General features: G+C 37.5%; 2 protein-coding genes across 4 annotated transcripts in view; one reads left to right on the top strand and one right to left on the bottom strand.

The window, feature by feature from the left end:
• Positions 1–519: 519 nt before the first annotated feature.
• Positions 520–19,299, bottom strand: part of gca (grancalcin) — a 19,238-nt gene continuing 458 nt past the window's right edge. For 2 of the 3 annotated variants that reach the window (XM_076880512.1, XM_014410967.3), the window contains exons 2-8: positions 10,223–10,432; positions 7,786–7,855; positions 4,994–5,037; positions 4,666–4,813; positions 3,816–3,929; positions 3,551–3,609; positions 520–1,316 (exon numbers count right to left, since the gene is read on the bottom strand). In XM_076880512.1, coding sequence (XP_076736627.1) covers positions 1,290–1,316; positions 3,551–3,609; positions 3,816–3,929; positions 4,666–4,813; positions 4,994–5,037; positions 7,786–7,855; positions 10,223–10,432 — 672 coding nt within the window. In that variant the 3' untranslated portion in view covers positions 520–1,289. Of the gene's footprint in view, positions 1,317–3,550; positions 3,610–3,815; positions 3,930–4,665; positions 4,814–4,993; positions 5,038–7,785; positions 7,856–10,222; positions 10,433–10,974; positions 11,146–19,299 lie in introns of those variants that run through there. The other variant, XM_004570424.4, reaches the window with a different exon arrangement.
• Positions 19,047–19,299, top strand: part of dpp4 (dipeptidyl-peptidase 4) — a 16,007-nt gene continuing 15,754 nt past the window's right edge. The window contains exon 1 of the mRNA XM_004570426.6: positions 19,047–19,294. Coding sequence (XP_004570483.2) covers positions 19,292–19,294 — 3 coding nt within the window. The 5' untranslated portion in view covers positions 19,047–19,291. The remainder of the gene's footprint in view (positions 19,295–19,299) is intronic.

The raw sequence follows: 19,299 nt of genomic DNA, 5'->3' as shown, positions 1-19,299 counted from the left end.
TGGGTGAGATTAAAGATCTTTACAGGACGATACAAATGTTTCCTGCTTTTTTTGGATAAGCTTTCTTTCTCAAGCACATGTGTAGAACAAAACTTGACATGTCCAACACCTGAAGAGGCATCTAATGAACTTTCTTGGGATTTGCAGACTTTTGCACAGAGATTAGAAAACTTGCTGTACTCGATATGTCACTTTTTAAATCTAGTGCTGTTCACAATTGTTTTTATGCATTTTTTTTAAATGTTTGCCACTGTATTTTATACAATGCAACACTTAACAGCTAATTTGAATGTTTCTGTTAACTATATTTAAAGAAATAAAGTGTATTGTGTAAATAGACTTGGGGGGCGGGGATTCGCAGTTGTATAAATAAATAAACAGAATGCTTGCTGATTAAAAGTCGTTATTCTGATTTTCCAAAAATGCTGTCAATGGACGAAGGGGAAAAGCTGAAACATTCCCAGCTGGAAAATCTCAAACACATGAACATTTTTGAACAGACTGCAGATCTCACTCTACTTTTCCAACACACAGTCATCACTGACTGCTTGGTAAATTTAATTTATATGCATCTGGTTTTGTAAATTGTATAAAACAGAGGTATACATCAGATTGGGGAAATGAGAAAACAGCAGCTGACAAAATCCATTACTGTCAAACATTTAATATAAAAAGCAAATGAACATGTTCTTTGTAACAACAATCAATCGTGACTCATGATGCACTTCCTGTAAGTCCAACAAAAGGTGTTTGGAGCGTACATTCAGAAAGTCTAATGGCACATCAGAGCATCTTTTTAACAGCGATACGTTGTTAGCATATCTTACAATTTCTGTTAAAACAGGTGTTTGGTTATTGAATAAAATCTCTTGGAAATCATCCTAAATAAAAAATTTATTTTTGAAGTCCAAATCCAAAAAGGTGTTTATGATGAAGCCCTTTAAAGCCACTACATGCAGATTTTATGAGATTACATTTTTTTTAATAAACTTAAAAGATTATAATATTTGTGCCCTTATTTTGAAAGACAAACATTTCTATTACAGGCTTTAAAATATTGCCCTTCAATGCTGATTTATAATATGTGTGTACATCTTCAGCACATCCCTGTGTAAAATACACAATTAATGCATTATAGTAAGCATTACAAGCAGTGGGTGAATTTTCTGTTGCTGCACAGTCTTAGTATACTGGCCTTCCCTTGCATTCCCGTGAGACAATAATCCAGAATTAGGTTCTGATTGGCACACAAACAGCTTGCCCTCGTGGATTGGGACAGACGACAGCACTTAGATGGCCATTGTGCACAGGATAAACTGTCAACAAGAGGGGGAAGAGTGGTAAATGTGGTCATCCACAACAACTCAACAGGAAATGCTTTTTAAAGCTACAGCAAGATGCTAGCAAACCCCCAACTGCTGCAGGATCCCACAGCTTGCAAACACGTCCTGGGCCCTCTGCACAGCGTGCTTTTGTTTGTCATGCTGAGAACATTTCACACCGTGGGTGTACAGGTGTGCAAGGACAAAACCTCTATGATAGTTTCTCGGAGCCCTGTCAGTGCAACGGAAAAGCTCCAGAGCGATAAAGGGTATAGGTGAGGAGGGGACTATCACTGTAGTTCTTAAGTTTTCTACACATTGCTTGAAAGAAGTGCATATGAAAAAGCAAGTCAGATATAGTGAGATCAGGTTTAAGTTAGGGCTGCTCAATTAATCGAATTTTAATCACGATTACGATCTGGGCTTTCAACGATCATTAAAAATGACTGAGCCGATTATTAGCCCCTCCCTCGTGCTTTACTCTCGCGCTGCTCCGTGTGGCAAATCAAGCGCACCTCTCTGCATTTCCAACACCTGTCACAACAATTAAGAAGACCCAAGGGAAGCTCGGAAAGCTAAGCAGAAGTTATTTGGGGAGGAGAGTGACTGCCGTTGGTTGAAAAGAGAGGTAAAAAAAAAAACTTCAGTGGTGTGGAAACATTATGGGTTCTACTTGACGTGGATCAAGTAGACATAGTGTGTAAACTTTGCTACAGTGTCGTAGCTGCGCCACAGAGCAACACTGCAAAGTTCACTAAACGTAGATGTTTACATTTTTCATTTATTTTTTATATTGCAAACATTTGCACTGTTATCAGTATTTGCACACTATTTTATATTATTTTTTAAAGTCATTGTTCAATACGTTGTTATTGTTAACCCTTTAAATCCCTGTAGAACCTGAAACGTGTAAGCTAGCGCAATAATTTGTTTTGCATATGAAACCGGAGGAGTTGTACTTACATCTTATGCCATCAGCTTGTCCTAAGTCACGGTTTCCTTCCACATAAAGCTTTGCAAAAATTGCATAAAAAGCGCTTGCAGGAACAAAAACATAATACTCCAGAAACACGCTTTGCCAATCCGATCAGCTGTTCGTAACACTTCCCACAATGAAAAAGATGTCAACGCGAACTATCGCATGTCCGCCATTTCCTGTCCGAAACCGGAAGGGAAAAAACGTCATTTTCATGGAAAATGACGTTTTTTACTTGTAGGCCTTAAAAGCCTGTACTGGTGTTTTTATAAGTCATGTTTGACTTTTCTGAAGTTTCTGGGATGCTTAGAACTCGAATTGCACAGCTGGAAATAGTTTATTTTGATGCACATGCTGTTTTCTTTGCAAATTTGCATCATAGGATTGTTTTTTGTTTTTCCTGCAGTATATAAAAATTGCTGTATCTCCAAAATAAAACTATGAAGACACTCAAAATAAATTTACTGTGGTGGGAAACTATTTTTTGCAACTTTTTTGTATTTAAAGTTTTGAGGGATAAAACTCTTAAATTTCCCCAAGTAGAAATATATGTAATGACAAAAACGATTTTCAATTTTTTTGTAGTTTATTGCACTTTTTTTGTAATTAATGTAATTACTATGGACTTAATGCATACATATTATTAAAATATGGGCTATAACAGTTGTATTGATGTATAGCAACTTGAAATGCTCCCAAAAATGGCACTACAACATGTAAAAATAAATAAATAAATAAATAAATTAAAAATAAAAATAAAAAAAATAATATAAGCTCTGGCGGACTTGGTTCTATGGTAGGTCTTAAAGGGTTAAATTAATATCGTCAAATAATCGAGATCTCAATTTCAGTGAAAATAATCGTGATTATCATTTTTGCCATAATCGAGCAGCCCTAGTTTAAATCGATCTTTAACCTTGTAACTTTCTACTGTTAAGTTTACGTTTACGCTGATGTAAGAATAGTGCACCAAACTCACAACCGATGAAAAATGTCTATAATGCTGGCCAAATCCTGCCTATTCATGTCTGCAAAGGGCTTAACTTGGACTGTGATATGGCCATGACTGGGGATTAGGACAGGAAAATAAATAAATAAAATAAAATAAAATAAAATAGAGTAAGACTGGAGAAATCTTTTTTTTCCTGCATGGGTAACACAGGTGTTTGGAACACCACAAACACAGCAACCAGGTGATCTGAGCAGATTCGGGCAGAGCTAAATTGGAACACCGGACATAAAAAATACTTACATCATCATATTGGAAGGTGACAGATCCCTGCTGCATGACATCTCTCTGCCTGAAGTTGTCTGTAACAGGCAGAGTAAGATCAGGGTCATGATTTCAATAAAACTAATTTCTTGCTGCTTCGTGACTCAGACGTAAGGATGGAGCAAAGTAGAACATTGCAGCACACTACAGCGAACAGCAGGGGAATACAGGTGAAATGAAAGCCATGTCTGCGTTTGCAATGGCTGATCACTTAACATGTCAGACCTTGTCTGTCTTCTCATACCTGTGAGAGCTCGGAGTTTCACACAGCAGGCCACATAGTCATCGAAGAAGACCCTGCCCCCTTTGTTGTATCGCTTGAGAATAGCATTCAGGGCCTGTGGACTGATGCGGTAGCCTTAAAAAAAAAAAAAAAAAAAGGGGGGGGGGGGGGGGGGGGGCGACAATATCAGGCTCATCATTCCTGTCAATCTGCTGGTCAAAAGTTGTGTCACTGTGAAATAATTTACTAGATTTGAAATCAAAAGAACACTCCTATGAGCAAAATAAAGTTCAATATTTTATTCTTTCATCATAGTGGAAGCAAGTGCTTCACTGCTGTCTTTTGCAAGAAAGCTGCAAAGCACTTCATAGACAGATAGATAGGTATAGATAAATAGATTTTTTTTACAATAATTGAAAGATTTAATAATGATGAAAACCATTATCACCAGCATTTCGTAGTACTGTGACTCAAGATTAAGGCCTGCTGTTATGGAATCGTCTGTTTATAGCATTATTCTGTGGCTTTATAAGTCATACTGAATGTACTTTATTCTATACAGTTTAAAAGCTTTATCCACTTTACATTCATAAATATGGCCAATTTAGAAACGCAAATTAACCTTACATGCCTGTCTTTGCACTGCCCAAGGAAGTCGGAGTACCCAGATAAACCTACACTGGCACAGGGAGAACATGCAGACTCCAAGCAGAGAAGCCTGAAGGCTGGAGCCCAGAACCTTCTCACTGTGAGGGCCAAGTGGTAACTCCAGTAAAAACCAGTCACATATTATTAGGTCTAATTAAGTGTCACTAAATTAAAGATGATATTAGCCATTAAGTATCTGATGCTGAAATGTTAGGACTCTCACCCATGGCGTTGATAGCCTGAGTCATCTCGTGAGGTTCTACAGTTCCACTTCGATCCCGGTCAAACATCATGAAGTTCTGCTTCCAGCCGTTGAGAGCTGAAAACAGCTCCTTAAACTCATTGAAACCCATCTTGCCTGTCAAGTCTCTCTGGTGACAGGTTGGTTAAGATTTAAGCACAGATATGAGGACAGTAATTGCTATAACAAAGCAAAGGTTGAGTCACGCCTGCTATAAACCTGAGGAATTTCACCTGAAAAGTTTGATTAGGATATGACGAGCAGCATATTGCAGCTACTTAGACCAAAGATACTGTACAAAAAAGGATACATCTAGCATTGCAATCATGATCCTGCATGTGTCCAGGCTGAAGGCTGTAAAGATAATACACATGTTAGAAATTACTTGAGGCAACATTTTTATTTTCATTTTAAAGATAACACAAAAGTACTGCCTGGTGGTTGAAAGCAACTTTCAGAGCTAATACCATACTCAAAGCATCCCAAGATAAGGTCTGGATTTAGGAAGCTCCTAAAGGAAGTTCCATGTGACTCCAAATCGTATGACTCCTACAAGGTTTCTCAATAAAGCTCTAAACTAGTATTTGCTCTTGTGAAAAAGCTGGTGGTGATAGGGCTGCTCGATTATGGCAAAAATGATAATCACGATTATTTTCACTGAAATTGAGATCTCGATTATTTGACGATATTTATTTAACCCTTTAAGACCTACTATAGAACCAAGTCCGCCAGAGCTTATATTATTTTTTTACATGTTGTAGTGCCATTTGTGGGAGCATTTCAAGTTGCTATACTGTTATAGCCCATATTTTAATAATATGTATGCATTAAGTCCATAGTAATTACATTAATTGCAAAAAAGTGCAATAAACTACAAAAAAATTGAAAATCGTTTTTGTTTTGTTTTTTTTACATATATTTCTACTTGGAGAAATGTAAGAGGTTTATCCCTCAAAACTTTAAATACAAAAAAGTTGCAAAAAATAGTTTACAACAACAGGAAATTTATTTTGAGTGTCTTCATAGTTTTATTTTGGAGATACACCAATTTTTATATACTGCAGGAAAAACAAAAAAAAACAATCCTATGATGCAAATTTGCAAAGAAAACAGCAGGTGCATCAAAATAAACTATTTCCAGCAGTGCAATTCGAGTTCTAAGCATCCCAGAAACTATTCAGAAAAGTCAAACATGACTTATAAAAACACCAGTATAGGCTTTTAAGGCCTACAAGTAAAAAAACGACATTTTCCGTGAAAATGACGTCACTTCCGGTTTCGGACAGGAAATGGCGGACATGCGATAGTTCGCGTTGACATCTTTTTCATTGTGGGAAGTGTTACGAACAGCTGATCGGATTGGCAAAGCGTGTTTCTGGAATATTATGTTTTTGTTCTTGCAAGCGCTTTTTATGCAATTTTTGCAAAGCTATATGTGGAAGGAAACCGTGACTTAGGACAAGCTGATGGCATAAGATTTAAGTTTCATATGCAAAAAAATTATTGCGCTAGCTTACATGGTTCAGGTTCTACAGGGATTTAAAAATAGTTACACAAAACAGAGCGTGCTGCTCTGACCGGCTTTAAAGGTTTAACAATAACAACGTATTGAATAATGACTTTAAAAAATAATATAAAATAGTGTGCAAATACTGATAACAGTGCAAATGTTTGCAATATAAGAAATAAATGAAAAATGTAAACATCTATGTTTAGTGAACTTTGCAGTGTTGCTCTGTGGTGCAGCTACGACGCTGTAGCAACGTTTACACACTATGTCTACTTGATCCACATCTGACTCCGCGAACCCATAATGTTTCCACACCACTGAAGTTTTTGGGGTTTTTTTACTTCTCTTTTCAACCAACGGCAGTCACTCTCCTCTCCAAATAACTTCTGCTTAGCTTTCCGAGCTTCCCTCGGGTCCTCTTAATTGTTGTGACGCCTGTTCGAAATGCAGAGAGGTGCGCTCGATTTGCCACACGGAGCAGCGCCAGAGTAAAGCACAAGGGAGGGGCTAATAATCGGCTCAGTCATTTTTAATGATCATTAAAAGCCCAGATCGTAATCGTGATTAAAATTCGATTAATTGAGCAGCCCTAGGTGGTGATATAGATTACTTGTTAGCTCACAACAAAAACTGCTGCAGATAATTTACTTACTGAATCACTATTTTAAACCTGTTAACCAATCACTACAGATACAGTAGCTGTGTCCAAAATCACTCATCTGTCATTCACTACCTTCTTTATAATAGACAGTCAACCATCCAGTGAGCAATAGACCAGTGGCTATGAAGATCAAATGCAACACGCCATACTCCAAAAATGGTAGAACTGTACAGCTTCAGCATCTTCTAAGTCAAATATTAGAGCCAACAGAAGGTTTTCATAAATGTGACTTTTCTGTAAAAATGTATTTTTTATGACCAAACTTTCACATGCGCAATTACATTCTTGCAACGTGTGTTAACCTCATCCTTCCTCTTAACTCTGGGGTGTTTCAATAATTGTTTGAACCTTTCACTTCTCTCTTCGAGCTCAGCACTGTGTGGAACTACATGTATAAACATGTGAGAGCTGCCCTAAGGGGGCGGGCCAGAGGACGGCTTTAGAAAGTTATTACTGTTGGTTAATTCAGCAGGTTTCATGATGTGAAGTAATCTCACGGAAAGTCGCCTACGTGTTTTTGTCCTTTTTGCTCATACTTATTGCTCACATGTGTCTGAATGTTTGCTTTTGTTGATTAATTTTATATGTCATCAACCTGCCAGGAAAGACCTGGCATATTAATTGCTAATTAATCTGTCCCTTTTAAATACACATAAACATAGGTGCGTATTAATGATATGCAGTGAACAGTCCACAAACAAGACTTCACAAAAAAAGTGTACATTTATAAAATCCAAGCTGTGACAGTGAAAATTCCTCAGTTTCTCAGTAAAAATTGCTCTCAGTAACAAATATTTAAAGGGCCCACTTAGCTGGAACTTTTAGCTCGATATTGGAGATATAAACTGCCCTTCAAAATTAAAACAGAAATTGTGTAAAAGCATAATTCAAGCATCGACCTCTTTAGTTAAAGAGAAAGCAGTAAACTTACGACTGTAGCTGCCAGTAAAACCAGCTTGAGTCAGACATCTCTGGAGTTCCTCTGCATCAATCTCGCCGTCCTGTACAGAGCAGGAAGTCACATATTTTTTCACTTAAAATTGTAAGAAGTGGTGCGGATGGTTCTGCATTAGGAATTGGATGGTTTCCTAATGTGACAAAGCCAAGGCCTATTAATTACAACTGGTAATTTCTCTTTCCCACCAGATTTATTTTAAAAAAGAATTTATTTCACCGTTTAAAAAAAAAAAAAAAAAAAAAATTGGCAGTCCTCATTGGATTAACCAATACCTAAAAGAATAGGAAAGTGCATGAAACTCAGTGAAGACCTAAGAAGAATTGTTGATTTACAAAAGTTGGAAAGGTCTCAGCTTTCCATTTCTAAACAGATGCAGATTCCAATATAAGTGATCCTGATCCTTCACAAAACAAAGACTGCACTATTAGGCCACAATGACAAGAAATGTAAAGGTGAGACTTCAAACCTAACACTATCAACTGTCAAGCATGATGGTTGTACCATGATGCTCATTCTTTATGCTGTATACAGTGAGGAACATAAGTATTTGAACACTCTGCAATTTTGCAAGTTCTCCCTCTTAGAAATCATGGAGGGGTCTGAAATTCACATTGTAGGTGCATTCCCCAGTGTGAGAGACAGCATTTAAAAAAAAAAAAAAAAATCAGGAAATCACATTGTATGATTTTTAAAGAATTTATTTGTATTGCACTGGTGCACATAAGTATTTGAACACCTGAGAAAATCAGTGTTAATATTTGGTACAGAAGCCTTTATTTGCAATTACAGAGGTCAAACGTTTCCTGTAGTTCTTGACCAGGTTTGCACACACTGCAACAGGGATTTGGCCCACTCATCCACACAGACCTCCTCTAGATCTGTCAGAGCTACCTCCAAATTCTTCAACATCACCTCAAATCAACAGCTAAACAGTTGAAACTTGGACACAATTAGGTGTTTAAACAGGACAATCCCCCCAAACACACAACAAAGTTGGCTCTGTAAGAGATAAAGCTGCCTAACATTGAGCTTCTGGAATGGCCTTCCCAAACACCCAAACTCAACACTATTGAAAAAACTATACATAAGACCCGAGCCTGTGCCAGGAAACCAACGAGTTTAAATGAATGCTACCAATAGTTTGATTATTTTGTGCATTTACTTCTATTTTGCATCCATAACGGATGGAAGGTTTATAGACCAGTACAAACTCTACTGGCACTCACTCTTTAAGCCTTGCAGCTTACATTAGCTTATAACAAACACTGACTGGGATACCAGAGAAAGACAGGGTGATACTAACAGATTTTGACTAGAATTGCTTGAAGGAGTGAATGAGGTGACATGTAAGAGTTGACTCTCCGAATTATTAACTATCTGTGACTTATTTCTTCAACCACTTATGCAGGGTGGCATGGTGATGTAGAGGTTTGCTCTGTCACTGCATAGCAAGACAGTTAAAACCATAACTGGGGTCTTTCTGTATAGTTTTCATGTTCTCTCTCTGCCTGTTTGGACACTTATTTAAACTTTAATAATTATCAAAACTTTACATTTGACCTCTGATATGCCTTAGCACCAAAAAGGTTGAAAATGGTATGTAGGCAGGTTAAGAGACTAATATTAGTCCTACATGATTCATTCTTGCAGAGGATCTTGTCTGTGTAGCAGAAAGTAAAGAAAGGAAGAAGATGTGACAGACGGTAGTGTAAGTGAAGATGAAAAAAAAAAGTTCAATTAAAATAATCCACCGTTAACCTTGATACTTTAAATAAAACTCGTTTAACCATGAGATTTTGGTAGACTACAGTATGTGACAAATATGAAAAATATAATGACCACAGATCAACAGATATTAGAGAATGTTCGACCTGTCGGCCTCAGGCAGCTGTGTCAAGTCTCTGAAGATGAGAACCAGTAGGTTTAAAAACAGTTTTATCCCACAGGAAATAATACCCCGGAATAAAAACCACTAAACAAAAATAGTTTGAGTGCAATAACTGCAAACATCATTGTGCAAGTGCATGTACACTGCTGTTTTGTAATGTTTCTAATGCAGTTTTTTCTTGAAAACTAAACAACTTTCTGCTCTCGTCTCAGCAAGCCACAACCTCTCAGCTGAGTGCACACACTATCAAGTAAAACTTTGTGCTCACACCGTTTCGAACTGGAGGCCAGCAGCCAAGATTTTGTGCATTATCTATGCATTGATGACAGAGGGAACTCAAGTTAAGTCAGAGCTCCTTTACTGCTTCATCTGAGCTCCTGACACTTATGACATATTGAACATCTGCAGACAGAGCCTGTCTCGTTTTTGATCTGAAATATGAAAATGAAATCAAAGCTGCTGGGAAAATGTGACTTTCTTAAAGACTATGACTGACATGTTTCTGCATGCATCCAAACTCACCTGGCCTGCTATGGCTGTAAAGTATCCCCACATTGGGTCATTTGCAGGTGGGGGTTGGGCACCAAATGTTCCTGGATAGCTTCCATACTGTCCATATCCTCCTTGAGGTGGCCCACCTCCCATCGGACCCCCCATGTTCCCAGGCATGGGACCTCTCATGGGCCCTCCTGGCATTCCTTGCGGTGGCATGCCTGGCATTTGGCCCCCATACTGAGACAGAAAATAGAGAGAAGATTAGTACTGGTATGTAAAACACTGATCAGAGTGCTGATTTGTTTCATACCACAAAACAATTATAACCTGTTGCCCTGTGTGCCCTACACAAAGTGCTGTCAATACGCTACATTTTCAAATACTCTGCAGTGCTTGTTTAAATACAGTGTACAGACATAAAGAAAGTCTTTAGCACCGATAATCGTACTTGCTGTAATTTCATAGGTTACTCTATGCCAAAACCTTTTTCATATACACAGCTGAGAGATTGAAGGCGAGCACTGAGAGATTTTTCATCCCGGAAGACATTTTTTCGGGGTATAAAAGTTCATTTACAATCAACAGAGGACGCCAATATAGCTCCTGAGTTACAGTAGGTAAAAAGTTACCACATTAATAATTACTACAGGAGTACAGGAACAAATGCAGCACCTCTACAGTCACAACTTAACGTAAAATATGCAAGAGCCTCCAGCAACAGCTAACCCTCCTGCTAGCTACTGTAGCTCGTTTAACAGTGTTTAGTACAGTTTACTCACTCCGCCGTATCCTGGATAAGCCATTTGGTGAAAAGGAAAGACCTCTGACAAGTTTAATACTTATAAAATGTCAGTGTGATTTGATACGAGCTACACTGTAACAACGCTGTAACTTCCGAAGTCAGAAGAGCAGTGCATCACATCCGAGCTGCCGAGAGTTGTAGGAAGTGCCTTGACAGACATTGCAACTAGCCAATGACAGAAGAGCACAGGGCATTTTTAAAAGGACCGCCAAAATGCTCTTAGCTTTGCTCTCCTGCAATGTTGTCATTCACCACTAGGTTGTGCTGTGGAAACCTTGGTTCTGCTCGTGTAATAAAGAAGCGCTATATACTATTTATTTTTCATAATTTCAGGAATTTAAAGGTCTTTAAATAAAAACGAAACAAATAAAATTACAAGTAAGAAAAATGCACATTAAGATACGTTTAAATTAAGTTTAAAAATGTATATATTTATTTATTTATTCTTAATTGTCTGCAGATCCAGCATAAATAACCTGCCAAATCATTTATGTATAGCTACCTACTGTCGCGATCCCTTTTTGAGTAAGGGAGGAGTCAAAAGTAGCTTTACCTAAAACACTATCATAAGAATATGTGTATCTAATCAAGACAGGAAGCTGAAAATATCAACAAATAGAAGATGAGATTTCACATCTGTAAAAGTGAGCAGCCTTCACGGCATTTCATTCTTCAGTAAAACTTCAGTAAAAGAAATACAAATGAAAAGCAAAATATCTGAGGCTGCTAGAGAACTGTGAGAGCAAAGGACAGTGCAAAAGACATTACTTCCTGTACGTTATGTCCATGGCTTAGTGTGGAGTGGTATCTTAACAGAACCAACATCTGGGGTGGGAGGTCCCACTTTATCATAACAGGGAAATACCAACACTCAGAGCCAAACACCGAAATCAGTGAGCATCTGAGAGTGCTGTAGGTCATCGAGGACACACACTGGCTGCTATGAAGGTAATTATGCTGTGAAAAAATCTAGGTGCACGGATTTGAAAGAATAATGTCTCTCTGTCTACACACACACACACACACACACACACACACACACACACACACACACACACCTAGCATAAAAAGAGAATTTCTGTTTGGTCACTTATTTCTTTGTTGTAACAATGTTTCTTAGCAATAAATTTATTACTGTTGGAATTCCTGCCATACTTGTGAGGAAAATGCATTTGTGGGTTGTGCCCATACAGTCATTGGTTGTGCCCATGAAAAACTAGCCAATCCTCTCTGCAGTGTTTCCAGATTCTAACAATTAGGTGTCTGACTGTCAGAATCTGTAATCATGGAACCTTCTACAGTGATCCGGTTCTGTCTGCTCTAAGAATGCCACATCAGCTCAACAGCTCCAGACTATTTATCTCAATTTATCTTTAAAAAAAAAAATACTGCTCCTCGCTGTCTTCAATCACAAGCTTAGAACCAAATGATAACTTTTTTGTTAAGTCTTTCTGTGGAAACTCTTATTGATAATGTTTTTTATTTTTATTTTTTGTTTCCTTTCATTATATTTTATTGGGTCTTAACTTGGTTTTATGCTATTATTAACTGTATTTTACTTTTCAGTTATGTTTTAGTGTGATTCTCCAAATATAGTTCAAATAAAGAAACATGGCAGTGGATAAAACCGTAATACTGGTGCTTCAAACTGCACAATCTATCCGTCATTTCATAATGTTATGTTGTGTTCAGTTATTCACGTGAATATAGTTGCTCAAGATTTTTTGAACTATTTTACCAAAGTGACATTCTACAACAATTCGCTGTAAAATTACATCACTTCCTTTGGTGCAATTGAACATGACAATATTGTGCCATTGGAGAGGCCTTTCTGACTGACGTTTCTCCAGTTTTGCTTTTTGCTAGTGTCATTGTCACTATTGCCCATTTAGGTTCAGAGGTAGTCCAGTATTTCCAGTGCAGCACATCAATAAATGCTGGTACTAGAAGGTTTGCTGCATCTCGCTGCACAGTCTTAAGAGTGTAAATAGGCTAAGGCAGGCATCAACTCAACACCCGGACCAGTATTTTGTCCTTTGTGTGAGGAAGAACAAGAGCAGCACTAGCAGAGCCCTACAAAATTACCTCCACTAGGCTACTTGTGCATGTTTCTGACTAAACTGTCAGAATGATACTCCATGAGGTTGGCATGAGGTCTTTCTGTCCTTTAGAGAGAGCTTATTGATGCTCTAAACCAGGGGTGTCCAACCCCAGGCCTCTAGTGCCTGCAGGTTTTAGATATCAACCTGGGTCAACATACCTGAATCAAATGATTAGTTCATTATCAGGCCTCTGGAGAACTTCAAGACATGTCAACGGCTCCCTACACAACACTACTAACTCACATGCAATGTTCCCTCTAAGCTGCGCATGTGCGCAATTGCTGGCACGGTCTCTGCGCACAGAAAATCTGCATTGTGCACAAAAAAAATCCAGCCTGAATTTAAATTAAAATTAATATGTTAACAATTCTGTTTTGCAGTGTTAGTCAGTAAATGACTGGCTGCTCCCGTAAGGGATTAGAACGATGCCACCTATGGGATGCCATAGTCCAGCCAATAATGCGATTCACATTCGTATATACAGTATGCAGCTAAACAACGTCGTTGACAGGCTATGGCAGCGTCCTTATGTGCCGACAACGGTGTTTTAGCTAGCAAAGCGGCGTGGATGATATGGAGTGAAGCCACGTTAATAATAACGTGTACAACCATTGGAGATGTGAGCAGGACAGACGGAACAATTGACGGAAAACGTGTGGACTTTATACCAGTTTTAAATGTTGTGTTGATAGTAGAGATGGCACGATACCACTTTTTTATGTCCGATACCGATATCATAAATTTGGATATCTGCCGATACCGATATGAATCCGATATAGTGTGTTTTAATCAATAAAACTGTTTTTTTAAAAATATCTTGCTGCATTTTGTATAAGTTCATACTCAAGTTTAAAACAACAACTACACTAAAGCTATTCTGTTATACCTATATGCAAAAAAAAAATATTTATAGTTCAGCAATACTGATCAATCTAATAAACTTAAACCTACACCATCCTCCCTATTCTGGTATTTTAAAGAGTACTTAGCGTAAATATTAAGCAACCTAACTAATAGGGTTCCAACTCCCAGCAACAACAAAAATAAATAAATAAAAAATAGGGAACCACCCCTCACGCTCCACCTCATGATGCTTAATCAACGTAATCAACCTTAATTTGATGCAGTGTGAAAAAAAAATGCACAGAAATCAATTATTTTTCAAGAAATATTAAATAGATTCAACATCTTTCTTCAACAAAATTGCAGACTGTACAGATGGTACCTTCCCAAAGGAAAAAGTACTATAGCTTACTAGGGTATATATATTAGACTTAATAGTCACTATATACAGTAATTGACTTCTATTCATTTTACATCAAATTAAAACTTTCGGTGTAAGATTCTGATAATTATTTATTAAAAGCTCGACATTTTAAATGAGAATAAGAAAGAAAAGTATGTCTTTGTGCCCCCTTTTCCCTGTTAATGCCCTATCGGCCCCCCTGGCTAAACTTTGCTAGATCCGCCCCTGCACAGTTACCAGCGTCAGCTACATAGAAAAAGATCCTAGAGTAGAAAGTAATATTAAATAAATTCTAACAACAGCTGATCAAGCTTAAACGTGCTGCTGTTGTTTAGCCGCTGGTTTCCTCTTTCTGGTGCAAAGTGGGCCAAAAACAAACCAGAGAGATGGACTCGCGACAGAAAAGCCGATCAGCTGATCATTAAGCAGTTTCATGATTGAAGTAGCAGCAAGAAGAGGCAGTCGCTCCATATATTGCTTGTTAAGCTTAACGCAGGAATGCTTTACAAACATTCAGAGATGGACTTACACACTTGCTTTACTTCTCTCGGGGATAACTTTGTCGGAGATGAAATGCCGGGTTGCTAGCGAAGCTCCACATGCTATCCAGACCACCGACAGGTCCCGCATGCCACAGCCGCTCTATCACGTGATGCATACTGCTCCGACGTGCTAACGTTCTGAGGTGAGTTACGGCGTGTTGCAAGTTTTGTGAGGTGCTTTCGTGATATTTAATGGATCGGATTACATTTTTTATTTTTCTCCGATATCCGATCCAGTAATTTAGGTCAGTATCGGACCGATACCGATACGTAATATCTGATCGGTCCATCTCTAGTTGATAGGCCACATAAAACCAGAGTTATGATAAAAACAAATATATGCAATGTTTGGTTTTCTTCCTGAATACTATCGTTGTTTATATTTACTGCGGAAGAAACGGTAAACGGCGTTTTATAAGGAAAGCCTCTCCCCCTGTGAGCAAAAAAAAACCAAACAAACCCACCCTTTCCTATTGGTCGAAAAATATACCATGTCGACCAATCAAAATATGATATGGCAACATGGCATTTATTGTTTAGGAAGGGGGGAAGTTTTAGGAGTGACGGAGGTGTTTTGAGATATTTGAGATATGAGAGATTTGAGACATTTAGCGCAAATCTTGTGTAGTTAGTGTGTAGTGTAGTCAATAGTTTTGTTGTGTGTGTCAGAACAATGGACTACTGAATGTTACAGGTGTTACAGGAGTGATACATCTCCTGTTGTCAGGCCTGCAGGTATCAGGCTGTTGTTCTCCTTTATCTCATAGTGGTCAGAAATTGTTTTTTGGAGTGGCACAAATAATTTTTGTGGCATCAAATTTGATGCAGAACACCTGATTGTTCTGTAAATAGTTTTAAATGTTTATTTAAAAAACGCCTTGGCTGCATTTTTAGGTAAACAGCTGCAAAAAACTTTGTTTGCATAACTCGGTTACTTTTTTGAAGAAGTAACTATATAAGTAACTATATAATTAAATTGCCCAACATTGGTCATTATATACTGTATTTTATTTTGCAGCCAGATTCTTTTGCAAATATATATATATATATATATATATATATATATATATATATATATATATATATATATATATATATATATATATATATATATATATATTTTTGTACTTCCAATAGTGTTAACATCCTACACAGGTCATGAACAAGATTTTTTTTTCATCGTAAGTGGGCTAAGGCAGTTAATTAAAAGTAGTCTAACATAAATGTAAATGCTGTAATTTGATTGTTTTAATAAACCATGTAACTTGGATGGATTCGATGCTGGCGTGACCACAGTGCACACTGTCTGCTGTTGCTCACAGTGGTCCAAGGGACCGCTCAGGGAGTTTGTGTGTTCGCTCAGACACATGAAAAATTAGAGGGAACATTGCTCACATGTATGTTAAAGATTTTCATTTTGTATAGTTCACTCACCAAGATCCACTATTTGATTTATGCGATTTACCTTTCATTTATTTTTTGTTAGGTTCCATTTCTTTGAGCAGTGCATATATACTGTGCATATGTAATAGTAAATACAATTAGTTACAGGACTTACAGCAGTAAAACATTTATATGATCTATCAGTTTATCAGTATCCAGTCCTTTATCCACTTATAGTGTTTATAGCTTCAAACTGAAATACAAATTTGTATTGCAAAACAACATTAGTAATTGTAGTGTATAATCTGAAGTATCTGTGTGTGAGTGGTTTTTAAATGAGCTGCTGCACTGCACTGACGTATCATTAAGTTCAGGGCTGCCCAATCCCGGTCCTCGAGAGCTACCGTCCTGCAGCTTTTAGATGCATCCTTGTTCCCACACACCCGAATCAAATGAATGGCTTGTTATCAGGCCTTTGCCAAACATGATGGCATGCTGAAGAGGTAATCAAACCATTTGATTCAGCTGTGTTGGAGTAGGGATGCATCTAAAAGCTGCAGGATAGTAGCTCTCGAGGACTGGGATTGGGCAGCCCTGATTAAGTTGATACGTCAGTGCAGTGAGGATGTTTACAAAATGTTCACTGGCTTATTTCCAACAGCAGTGATTTCCTCACAGTTCCTCCAAACAACTCCCAAATTTCAAGGCTATTCAACCTGAAGCAAAGAATCTGTTTAAGTCAAGGCCCAGCTTCTCAATTTATCCCTGAGACGGCACACTTTTATTAGAAGGCTGGTTGCGGTCAAGCACAATCACCCTCCAAAGAAATGTCTCATGCCCTATATAACAAATTTTTATTTAACACAGGGCAGAGTTGAAAGAGAGTTGAAAAAATAATCTGACTCGGTGACAGTGTTTATCTTACATTAATGACTTCCTGTTTTCTCTGTTTTTATTCACTTTTCTTTAAACTGAAAAATGGTTGTTATGTCAAGACATTGCAATATTTCCATGTATCAAAATCCTGCATTAGATTATAAATCCACCAGTACACAACTGTACATAGATTCAGATGACCAGCGGTTCAAACTTTGCTCTATATCTGTCATGTTTTCTTTCCTCACTCTCTGCCTTCATACGTCAAAGCTATATCTGTCCAATAAGACTAAATGCGTATAAAGTGACACCTATAAACGATTTTAGTCAGGCTGAGTGTCAGCTAAATGGAGGCATCTGTGAAGTAACACTCTTCAAACAAGCCATGCTGCATTAGGGAAGACATCCACTGTCTATTTGTTTGCTGAGGATGTCCGGTATGAGGAAAATAAGTGCAGAATATGATGTCTATTCCTCATAAAGGCACAGCTTTATATTTGTTAAGCCTTTAATGGGCTCTTAGCATTTTCAGACTGGTCAGTGTCGTGTGCAAAGAGGAAGACTTGCACAGTCAGTGGAAATAATGTCTAAAAAAAACCCTAAACTTGTATTTCTGAGAGTCACACTGACTGAAAAAAAAGAAAAAAAATATATATATATATACGTGTGTGTGTGTGTGTACATATATAGAATAAATAGTGTTATTTGTACAGCTGTTAGAAAAATACATCTGAGCAGAGAATGTAAAATCACTTTTTTTAAATAACTTTTTCATTCCTCCGTACTTATTGCATTGCATACGGCTTGGGGACTCTTACCATGCACCACAGAAGGGACTATATGGTGGATGCATCTAAGACATAATTTTGACAGTCATGTAAAGTGGTGGACAGCATATGCAGTGCAATATGAGAGCTAACAAAAAGTTATTCCTTGTCATACAGGATGGTGGTTCAATATGAATAGCTTGTGTTTGTTTGATTTTTATGAATGAACTCTCAGGACTGCATATATAATGCTACAACTTAGCTTGACTGAGTTAGCCACAATAGCAGCATAGCCAGTGATAGCAATGGTGACTATCTGGCTATCAAAGCAGTGAAATATTTTTAATAGATTTTGGCACATAATAAGGATGCTCAAGTACAGTTTGGCTTAAGCTTTTTTGTTTTTTTTAATAGCCTTCACAGTATTAAATCGTATTTAATAACACAATTGCAGGAATTAATATATATTGGGTGCTATGTGATCATCTTTTGTAGTTCATAATATATGAAAATAATCCGTTTTCTTTAACCTCCTAACTCTTTCATGGCATGCATTTTTAATTTCTCTTTGCTATTTGGGCTGATTGGGACCTGATGAATGTAAAAACAAAGTATTATCTTTTTACCTGATTTTTGTTTCTGGGAAAAATGATATCCACATATGAGGACATTCGTTTTAAATTTCGATAGAACAGTGGTAGTATACTGTCTTCGTATGTGGATATTGGGCCCTTGTAGAGCAAAATTTTGTATTTTGGTCTAGACAACCCAAAATGTGATGTCCACATATGTGGACGCCAGGTCCTGAGAGGTAAAATGACGTTATTTAATATTTATTTCTACACTCTGTTTAGTCATAGTTGTAAACCGTTAATCCGTTTTTTCCTTTTTTCCTGGCAAACGTCCCTGTCTAACAAGCATAATTTTCTCTTTCTGTATGAACAGGAAAATAACTAATCAAACAAGATATTAATTTTGTCATTTCAGGCAATTGCAAAACAGAGTAACAGACTAAACTGATAATTGCAGCCTTGAACAAAACAAAAAGTGTTTACAGACACGATATGTGTTCTTCTATTTAAGTGAAATGGCATTTTGCTCCACATGCTGAATAAGAGGAACAATTTTCTGAATAGCGGACAAATTGGGAACAGCTGGATAACATACTTCCTCAAAACTGTTGTGCATCATAAAACCTGACGAACTTTACTCCGCTGAACATTTTCTGTGTCACCTTTGAAACTTGAGCTGAGATAATATTTAACAACAAACCAATGTGTCACATAACTTTGTTGCTCTCTGCGCGTGTGGCACTGGATCGATGAAGTTGTGATTCGGAGCGATATCGGTTGTATACTTCACTTTACGGCCAGAAACAATGGTTGG

The sequence above is a fragment of the Maylandia zebra genome, linkage group LG23, assembly GCF_041146795.1.
Source record: "Maylandia zebra isolate NMK-2024a linkage group LG23, Mzebra_GT3a, whole genome shotgun sequence".
Taxonomy (NCBI): Eukaryota; Metazoa; Chordata; class Actinopteri; order Cichliformes; family Cichlidae; genus Maylandia; species Maylandia zebra.
The sequence above is the reverse complement of the archived record's forward strand: the minus strand, read 5'-3'. Positions and strand labels throughout refer to the sequence as shown.